The following is a 10,175-nucleotide window of genomic DNA, read 5'->3' as shown; positions in this document are numbered from 1 at the left end:
ACATACTCAGACTGCCTAAAACACTTAGAAGTAGCTTCATCTTATTTTTATTGCATTATTTTGAAAATCCTGAAGAGATTCTTCTGCCTTTTAAACCTTCTGTCAGGAGCTAAGGCTTTCGAAAGATGAAGGAGATGCCCACATCGTGGTCTGACAAGTCAGCTGGATAGTGCTTTTTCCCTCTCTGACTAGCTAGTTGACACTGAAGAATAAGGAATGATTTAGAATTCTGGGACAAATATTAATCAATTTAGGAGTACAAGAGTACAGGAAAATGCTTTAATGTTATATGCAACACAGGACAGCTAGGTTTGAGAGGTAATTGAGAAACAGGAAGGTTACTGAAGGTGAAATTTTCACCAGGTTTATTTAGGGCCTTAATGAAGCCTTATTTTCCCTGAAATCTTTTTTTTTTTTTTTTGGTGAATAATCTCATTACATAAATGCTATTGGATGGGTGAGAGCAAACGTTTGAGACCCAGGGGATTGTCCACGGTCTTGTCCTTCCCTAGCCTAGAAACCATCTTTATAATGATGTCATTTTCAGTTTAAAGGTGACATTAAGAAAAAACATCCAGTACAGCTCATTCAGATCTCAAAAGAACAGGCAAGCAAAGAGTGCTCAGTTGCAGTGTAGTCAGAGGGTGTTATACCATTTCCAGCAGATGTGAAATTAACCTGAAAAAAGTTAGCATTATAATAAACTAAAACTGAATCATATCATAAAATCGTTAAACTTAACCAGACATGACAGTCATCAAGAATATAAGAATTGATCATTTTATCTGAAACAGCTAATTGTTCAGAGGCAAGCATATTCTAAATGATTCTATTTTAAGGTGAATTATGATCCTGTAAACATAACACTGCAAAAAGCTGGACAGAAAAATATGTACACTTTAGTCCATTTTTTAATACTAAGAAAAAAGAGAATTAGATGTTCAAAGACACATTCCAGATGAAATAAATTCTAAGAGAGCAAGCAAGCAAGAGAATGAGAAACTCAGTTTGCCATGGAGAACTTCAGGAAAGTTTTCTAACTAAAAGTTCTGAGGATTTGTATGAAAATACAGATATTAAGTATATCTAAATAAGTATAAACCAAGATAGAGCATACAGTTCAAAAAATAACCGTAGAAAGAGATGCTATGTCATCTATAACAAATTTCAGACTAATCTTGGGAATGGAAATGTTTTAACCTGATTTTCAGTATTAATCTTTAATAATTCTGGCAATACCCAAATAGTATTACAATATTAGAAGTACTTATGCCCCAAAACCTTAGTTTCAGTGACAGAAATTAACTCAGTGTTCACAAAGAGAAGGGTAGTTCCAGTCACATTTACTGATTTGCAAGTAATATTAAGTGTTATGCTAATTAAGTAGAGAATAAATCTGCAGAAAATACTTGGCAAGCTCTGGCTATCTAAGTGTTTGCCAACATTATTGGACCATTTTAAAATCATTAGGGGCTAAGAATACGAAGTATCTGTCAAGCTTTCAACAATAAAAAAATATTCTTAAAAGATCATATTTGGTAATAAGTTTGATTTATACAATTGGTAATTTCAAAATAAATCAAACCTGAGTTAAATGCCTGTCTCCAGCCCACCTCCAGCATAATACCTCGCATCCCATTTTCTTTTAGACCAGTGTGTCTCCTACTTAAACAGCACACCTATTCCTTGAGGATCCCGTTAAGATGTGGTTTCTGATTCAGCAAGTCTGTCTTGGGGTCTGAGAGTCTACACTTCTAACAACTGTTACAGATGAAGCTGAGGCTGGTCTTCGGACCGCCCTTCGAGGAGCAAGGTGACCCAATACGTAGTAAGGACAATTTCCGGCCTAATGACTGTGCGGTTTTATAGGTGTAGGCTGTAATATTTTAGAGTCAATCATAACAAATAACCAAAAATGATCACAAAAAGTACCTCTTGGAAGAAAAGAATGTTTTAGTTAAGTGAGAGCATAAAGTATACCAAATCGGCAGTGTTTCCATTTGGCTGACGGCAACACCTTCGATATGTTACAGTATAAATCAGAACACCAAGTCCTTGTAACTCTAAAAAAGAATTAGTATAGCCTGAAGCTCTCTTCCCGTTAATTCAAGTCCAGAAAATTCAATCCAGTACACTGCAAAAACACTATTAAAAATCTTTAATGGTGAACTGTCCATGTAAATGACTTGGAAAGCGCTTTAAGCTACCCCATCTCCTCTTTCAACAAATAAATGCTTTTTCTTCTGTCTTGTAGCTAAACAGCGTGTAACACCCAGTGCCCCTCCCTTTAAAAATCGAACAAAATTGTCACCGACTAAAGGACCCAATGCAAAAAGGTGTGCTTCTTGAACACACTCGTAGGTATACGGGTCTATTTCCACAGGGTTCCCCTTACACGTGATTGGCTGGCTTGAGTTATGGCCCAGGTAACAGCCCTGCTCCTTCAGAAAAGACAGGTTGGGGTGAGAACCTATCAGCACTACTGCTGCAGACAGTTTAAATATTTTCTTCAATCCGGAGACGCTCTGAAGAATGCATTTCATGTCTGACTTAAAGGAAAGCACGTGGTGCTCAGGAAAACTGGTGTAATCAGATGAAAGATTTGAATCTGCAGAGTAGGACTGAGTACACATCATGTGATATACTTTATGGTATTCGGGATAAAGCTTTTTGGGAAGCTGTTTGAAAATTAAACTTGGATCTGTTGCTCGTCTGCGAAACACATGAATCACAGGGATGTTACTGTTGTAAGCGCACAGCACCGCGTCGGCTGCAGTGAGCCCAGAGCCCACAATTAACACTGGGTCCGCTTTGCCGCGCAGCTTCCCTTTGCTCACAGCCGCTCCGAATTCGGGCATCGAATGAAACACAAAAGGGAAGTCTTCGCCTTCGATCTGCAGGTGTGCAGGAGAGTCCAGCGTTCCGGTTGCCAGAGCGACATTCTCGGCGAAGAGACAGAACGGAGCATGGGAACCATCTGCTACTCGCTGATAGCCCCGGATCTCCCAGTTTCTCCTGGTGAACTTTGACTTCTCGATCTGCAGATGCTGTGCCGCAACGTCTCTGTCTTGACCGTCACTGCCGTCCGGACCTCTGTAGAGTCTCGACACAGAGGTAATGTGCGTGTTCTCCCTGAAATTCTTCTGGAGACCCATGGCTTTCACGTAGTGCTTATAGTAGCGAGCCACTTCCTCTGGCAAAACCCGGTCCGCTTTTAGGTTCCTAGCCAAGGAGAAGGGAAGACACCCTGTGAGGACGGGTTACTGCCGCTCCATCTAGGAAGCTGCTACAGCTTTTTAATTCCCCTGAATTGTCTTAGCTATGAATTATCCTAACAGTTTACAAAGAAAGAAAGTTTTTCTCTTTAGTTAAAAAGGGGAAGCCCCACGGGGGTAGAGACTGTATCGAACGCGTCTTTGTTTCTCTGACGTCTTACACGGTAGCCGTTCGGATTAGCTGCCTCTTATTTAATAAACTTTTATTAAATAAAGGTATTTAAATATGGATATATGAAAAGTATTTTATAGTCTCACGAATATAAATAATTACCTGTAACTATACGTACGGACAAAATTATTTAGGTCAGAATTGTAGAGATATTACAGGTCTAACTGCAATACGTATACTTCTTAAAGATACTCCGGACCTCTTGACAGTTTTTAGTAAGTTGCTTTCTATTTTCTTAATGATCACAAAAAATAAGTCTTCTGCTAAACCGTTTTACATCTAAGTACATAAAATACAACATTTCTGTTTTCCCACTCATGAAGAGATTATATACCTTATAAATATGTGCATTAATATATTTTTCATTTTCCACTTGAATTTTAAAATAATGGGCATTAGCACCCCCTCTAAACACTGTGCCCCAATTAGAGATGAGCGACAGGAAAAACATACCAAATCCTTTTGCGAAATTAATTATAACATATTTGGAAGAAGTTCATAAAAATTTTTCTTCTTAAAGTTTAGTGACTATAATAGTTAAGATTTAGAATGTATGAACTTTCAGTTTTTACAGAAACCCTATTGTAGCAGTTACTACCACTGTTATCCCCCCGCCCCCCCATTTCACATGCCGGGAAACTGATGGGCAAGTTTATCTGACCAGGGTCCCAACGTCAGAAATTACGGAGTCAGGATTCAAACCTTGCCAATCTCTAGAGATCTAAGAGTCTTCTCGTAACACTATACAAAGGAGAACTAAGGGTAATACTTACCAAGAGATCCCTTTTCATATATTCTATACACAATATCCCCAATTTAGAAGGATGAACTCTTCTGGTACATAAAGCACAAAGCTTTCTTTTCTTACCCACATCTCAAAGGGATGACTATTGAGCAATTTGGCTTGCTTACTTATGAAATCAAGAACTTGTCCAACTTGCCTGATTGTGTAACTTTACATTTCAAACCCACATAAAATACCTTTTTAAAAACACAAAAGGAACATTGGAGAGATTTAATCTCAGTTTACCCGTACTGGTCTAAATCTGCTCTCCTTAAATCTTCTCAAGGGAAATTGCTGTGGATTAACGTGGTTTGTTAACATGGTTTCTGTGCAGCAGGAAGTCAAGCTCCGGATGTCGCAGCCCGGTTCTAACAAAGGTTGCGTAACCTCCTGCTGCCAGTTACTGTTTCTATAAGCAGCCAAATTAGAGTAGGTTCTCTGTATTAGTAGCTCCTGTCTAGTTTAATGTTTACTATCCTTGAAAATGATAGGGCTTTTTCAGATTTCTCTTTTAAAACTCTGAGTTCTTTCTCCCAAGTAGATAAACTTACATTCTTCCAAGTTGACAGTCTTCTGTTACTCCTACTTTCTCATTAAATATTTACCTCTATATCCAAGGGGCGAATCACATCACAGATTCTAGTTTATTACATCATTCTCAGTTATTAATCATACACACTCTTCTGCTCTGAAAGTCAAGCACTTTAGGTATGTGTACAAGATCTACACACATGAAGTTCTCTGTCCATTCAAAAAATAAGTGAATGTGGAAAGGATATGTTGGTGGACGAGAAAGTAACTGAACAGAGTGGTTTAACGGGATGGAGTAAATCCATCATCAGAAGCACAGAGGAACCCAGTCTCCATACAAGCCCTCACTCACCTCTGTGCTTCATTTACGTGTCTAAGTGGGGACTAGCTTCATCACTGCTGCAGAGAGGCTTTTAATTTGGCAGACATACTCATTTATGTTATTCATCTAGGACAGGAGCACAAATATTTTGAAATGTGCTGACACTCTTCCCATTGTACACCAAAGAATTTTAATAGTTTGGTCTTTACCTTCGTTTACTAGACATCCAGTCTTTAAATTTAAGTCCAGGTAGCTCCATCCAATTTCCAAAGCTGATTGTCAACATGGAGCCTTCCATATTCTATTTGAATAAAAAATGTACAATCAAAAAACACACTTAAGCAGTGAACATGGATTCTTTTTTGAACCAAACCTATCTCATTTACTAAGAGTCTGGATAAGTAGAGCTCAAAGTCCTAAATGGTTGTGTAAATTACTTCTCAAAAGTTTATTCCAGTAAACTTTCAAATCTCGCTTTCATCATTTAGTGTATCTACACTTCTTCTTTCATAGTTATACGTTTGTAAAACAAATTTACATTACCCAATACTACACGATGTTGATAGCTTTGCCTATAATCAACATGATAATTAAGATGCAGAATTTCACGTTAGAGAAACAAATCAATATTTTCGCTTTTTAAACAAAAGGAAAAATGTTCATTAATTTCCATACTTTGGATGCCTTCCCATCTTAACATTAATAGATTTTTTAATGGCAGAAGTACCCCCCACCCCCATCAATTATAATAGTAAAGTCCAAGCTGGTTTGGCTACAGCACGCATCTCCTAGAACTTGGCAAAGCATCGGTGCCTGGCGGAGAACACACTCCCTGCTCAGAGTGCTGCCTCCACGGGAGCGAGCCCTTCCAGCTGCAGTGTCCTGCTGGCTTCTGCGCTCCTCAGTACAAAGGAAAGCCCAAGGGCCAGCAGCACCTGTCCCAGTGACAGGTGATCTCTTTCAACCAGCTTTTTCTCTCTTAACTCTTGCCCTGTTTCTGTACAGCCCAGCACTGGGAACAGGACTTACTATTACTGGCCAGCATTTACAGAACACTCACTATGTGCTAGGCCTTATGGAGCCTATTATTCATGACGGTACGTAGATCACAGGCAGAGGACGCAGCAAGCTGCCTGAGGCAGGCTGGGCCTGATCCTAGGACCAGGGCTAAGATGAAAAACTGGGATCATCAGAAGGGGGGCTGTTAAGATTCTGTTACATATCAGAAGTTGTCTGGAGCCGCAAGCATCTCGTCTGGAAAGCCTGAGTACCTACGTTAGCGTCATTCCACGATAAGGAAATGGCAGGACCCGAATGATAAAGCTGATTAGTTTTAAGCAGTTGAGCTTGACAGCACCCGTGGAACAGCTGCAGAAATGCATCTAGTTGGCTACAGGACCAGCGATCTGGGCTGGAGACTCCGGTTTTGGAACCAAGCGGCACTGACATGCAAGTCACTGAAGTGTGAGACAACCCAGGGACAAGAAAAAGTTAAAGACCTCGGCTTGGGACAGAGCAGTGCAGAAGCACAGTTTTAAAGAACAAGAGCCCACAGGGGAACTGAGAGTGACCGAACAGGAAGCAAAACAAAGATGAAAGAATCTAAGAGTGGCAGTCGCCACTGCCACGTGTTTCAGAGGTCAGGAAAGATAAAATTTGAGACTCTGTCAAGTGGAGCACAAAGGAAGTTGCTGACCTTCAGAAAGAGAAGTTCCAGTGGAAAAACAGTGACAGAGCGAGAGTGAGGGGACCGAAGGAGGCGGCGGCAAAGGCACGCAGATGATACGCTATGGGGAGCTACTTCAGGACACTGGCTGTGAAACAAAAGGGGACAGATAAGCCGGCACATAAGAATTTTTTAATGGTAGAAAATAATTTTCGCACGTTTACATACTGATGAATATGAGCAAGCGGAGAAACTGAAGGTACGAGAGTGGGGGGGGCAATGTCCCCGAGAAGGTGGGGATCCAGAATGCGGCTGGGAGGCTGGCCTTAGGACTGATGCCTCTTCCATCAGAACACGGGATAAGAAACAAAGATGCAGCATAAATGCAGATTAAATGTGTAGGTGTAAGTACAAAATCACGGAAATTCGACCTTGATCGATTCCCTTCTCTCTGAGGTCATTAGGCCTAAGATGAGGTCATGAGGCTATGGCCCTCAGGACCGGGTCAGTGGCTTGGTGAGAACAGGCAGAGAGGAAGCGGCTCTCTGCAGGTCAGGGAAGGAGCGCTCACTGCGCACCCAGCAGGCCGGCGGCCGGCGGAGCTCACAGCCTCCACACTGTGCCGAATAAGCCCCTGTGTTTTAAGCCCCGAGCAGACTGATGCAGCTTTTACGATGCAGTTTTCATTTAAGATCTTGAAAGTGTAGGGAAATAATGGATATGACTATGAAATACTGTGTGAGATTCTGTCATCTCTAAAGTGAGTAAATTAAACATTTTTTAATATGCAAAATAGTCTTGAAATATTTCCTGTATAATTCTCACGAAATAGTATAGAGAAATGCTTAGTCTAAGACAATCGGTTGTCAAATTTGACCTAACTTCTAGTAATTAACCCACATTTAATTGAACGGGATTAAAATTTCCAGGTAAAAATTCAGTAACATCATGTATTATCTCAACATTTAAGAATCAGATGGTGTCATCGAGATGCCCTGTAGTAAGTCACCTATGCTGAAACGCTGCAAAGAACGGACTCACGTGCCAAGCTCCGCCAGGTGGGCCTTTCCCAAGGACCAGGTGAGGGATGTAATGGTGGCGCTCTAATTTCCAGTGCAGCACAGAGGGGTAGTCGTACCCGAAGTCAGCATCTGGATGAAGAAGCGTGTCGAAAAGCACTGCGACAGGATTGGACGATCGGCCCTCAAGACCCTCAGACAGGTATTCTAAGTCCTGAATGAAATTTTAAAAAGAAAGAAAAAAAGGCATAGTTTTTGGGGGAAAAAATAACACTAAAAAGCAGCTATCACAGCTAAGTGCAGGCCCTTACACTAACCCAGCATTTCCCGGATAGTGTGCTAGAGAACACTGATGTTCCTTGAGACCGTAGTAGATTCTTCAGTCAAATAAATATTGGAAACGATTGGGTTTCGACAAATCTAATCGGATCCTTTTACTGCAAAACTTGAAGATGCCTGGAAGATGCCTTAACATGTCTACAGTGACCCGGACGTTATAAAAGCAGCGCTCCCCGAACTTCCATAAGCAGACAGCACCTATTAAACGTCCATCAGGAAACCAGTTGGGAATTCCGCTCTTACCAATTCGGGAAAATAGAAGTAACTCAGCAGAATATATTTACTAATCTAAAAAATGGTAGTCTTGTCTAGAAGAGGATATTCAACTAGGAAACACAATGCTCATATAAGTAGAAAACTAATCATGTTTCAGAAGAAAAAAAAAATTAAAAGGATTGACATGTAAGAAATAATACCTGATCAACAATGGAAAGATGTCTTGCTTCTTCTAATTTACTGTGTAAGATTGTATTAGGATGTATTGCTTCTGATGATAAATATGGTCTGTAGCCTGATAACATATAAGAAAGGCAGATCCCTGAGGGTCCATTTCCTATTTAAAAAAAAAAAAAAGGGTGGAAAGGGTGTGTCATGCATCTTAATGCTATTCCTTGGCTTTTCTCCCTCACCAATTCTCAACTTCTCTCAGCTCTTAAAACCAAGTATCCACAAGATTCGGACTTGTGTCTTCACTCCCATTTTCCTAGGTGAGCCCCATGTAGTCGGAACTTCAGCTCTGTGCTACTGACTCCCAGAGTTAGACTCCCTAGGTTGACCTCTTCCCAAAATATATCCCCCGTGTCTACATGCTACTTCTTCACTCCACCTGGAAGACCACTAGTAACATCATCGATGTGTTCACAAGCAATTCATGAGCTCTTGTTTAGGTGCCTTCTCCTTTTAAACACCATCCCTTCTTGACTTAAGGCATCAGCAGAATCCTAAGTTAATGAGGTTCTGGTTCTAAACCTGTCTTGTCACCTGTATCCGGTCAGCGTCTTTGTTGTTCTCACTCCTACACCCTCTCCCGAGACAGAAGTCTCCTCCTGATTCTCTTTAAGACTCACCTACCCCCAAATCACGTCACATTCTATATCCAGGTGAGTTTCAGTAACACGCGATCTTCAGCATGTTGGCTGCTCTATTCCAGTGCCCTCCATCTTCTGATCTGAACCATCTGTCCAGTCCTGTCTCCTATTACTACTTTTCTATGTTTGATATGTTTTAACTAAAATCAAACTGGACTTTGTGTTGAACGCTGGTGAACTGCTTCCATTTCTGTGGTCTCTTTAAGTCTGGGTTGCTACTTCTTTATTATCCACATCTATCAAAAATTTAATTCAACTGGGACAACTGCCAGCCATAGGGAAAAAATCCTGATCCTTGCCTAAGATGTTGTCCCAAATAAGCTCACAGATGTAAATATGAGAAGTAAAATCATAAAGACTATTAAGAAAGCGGGTAATATTTCTACTTAGATTGCTGGAGTGGGAAGCCTTTAAGCATGACGCAAAACTCAAAAGACAAGGAAAATAAATCATTTGCCTTCATAAAAATGATAAACAAATGACAAAGAGTGGGAGTTAAGATCTGAGGCAAAGAGCTAAGTTCCTTGAATCAAAGACTAAAGAACAGACAGATCAATGGAACAGAACAGAAAGCCCAGAGAGAGATTCTCAGAAATGTAGTCGACTTCTTTTTGACAAAGGAGAAAAGGCGAGCCTGTGGAGTCAGTCTCTGCAACAAATGGTTCTGGAGCAAGTGTATACACACATGCAAAAATATGAATCCAGAGACCGACCTTATATCTTTCACAAAAGTTAAAACAGAACACAGACCCAACTAAACATAAGAAACAAAATTATAAAACTTCTAGAAGACAAAGTAGGAGAAAAATCTAGGTGACCTCTGGTTTGGTAGTGAGTTTTTAGATATAGCACCAAAAGCAGGATCCATGAAAGAAAAAAACTGATAAGCAGGACTTTGAAAAGTTCACATTTTCTGTTCTGCAGAAGACATTGTTAAGAGAATGAAAAGTCCCAGACTGGGAGAAAATATGTGCAAAAC

At 40.4% G+C, this 10,175-nt stretch overlaps 1 protein-coding gene across 2 annotated transcripts in view; it reads right to left on the bottom strand.

Moving 5' to 3' along the window:
- Positions 1–889: 889 nt before the first annotated feature.
- The window catches only part of OSGIN2 (oxidative stress induced growth inhibitor family member 2), a 12,815-nt gene continuing 3,529 nt past the window's right edge, over positions 890–10,175 (bottom strand). Inside the window, exons 1-4 of one of the 2 annotated variants that reach the window (XM_011378094.2) lie at positions 8,525–8,694; positions 7,792–7,983; positions 5,294–5,385; positions 890–3,222 (exon numbers count right to left, since the gene is read on the bottom strand). In XM_011378094.2, the coding sequence (XP_011376396.1) occupies positions 2,199–3,222; positions 5,294–5,385; positions 7,792–7,983; positions 8,525–8,629 (1,413 nt within the window). In that variant the 5' untranslated portion in view covers positions 8,630–8,694 and the 3' untranslated portion in view covers positions 890–2,198. Of the gene's footprint in view, positions 3,223–5,293; positions 5,386–7,791; positions 7,984–8,524; positions 8,695–10,175 lie in introns of those variants that run through there. The other variant, XM_011378093.2, reaches the window with a different exon arrangement.

The sequence above is a fragment of the Pteropus vampyrus genome, unplaced genomic scaffold (assembly GCF_000151845.1).
Source record: "Pteropus vampyrus isolate Shadow unplaced genomic scaffold, Pvam_2.0 Scaffold330, whole genome shotgun sequence".
NCBI classification, from domain to species: Eukaryota; Metazoa; Chordata; class Mammalia; order Chiroptera; family Pteropodidae; genus Pteropus; species Pteropus vampyrus.
Note: the sequence above shows the minus strand (reverse complement) of the source record. Positions and strands in the feature narration are given on the sequence as shown.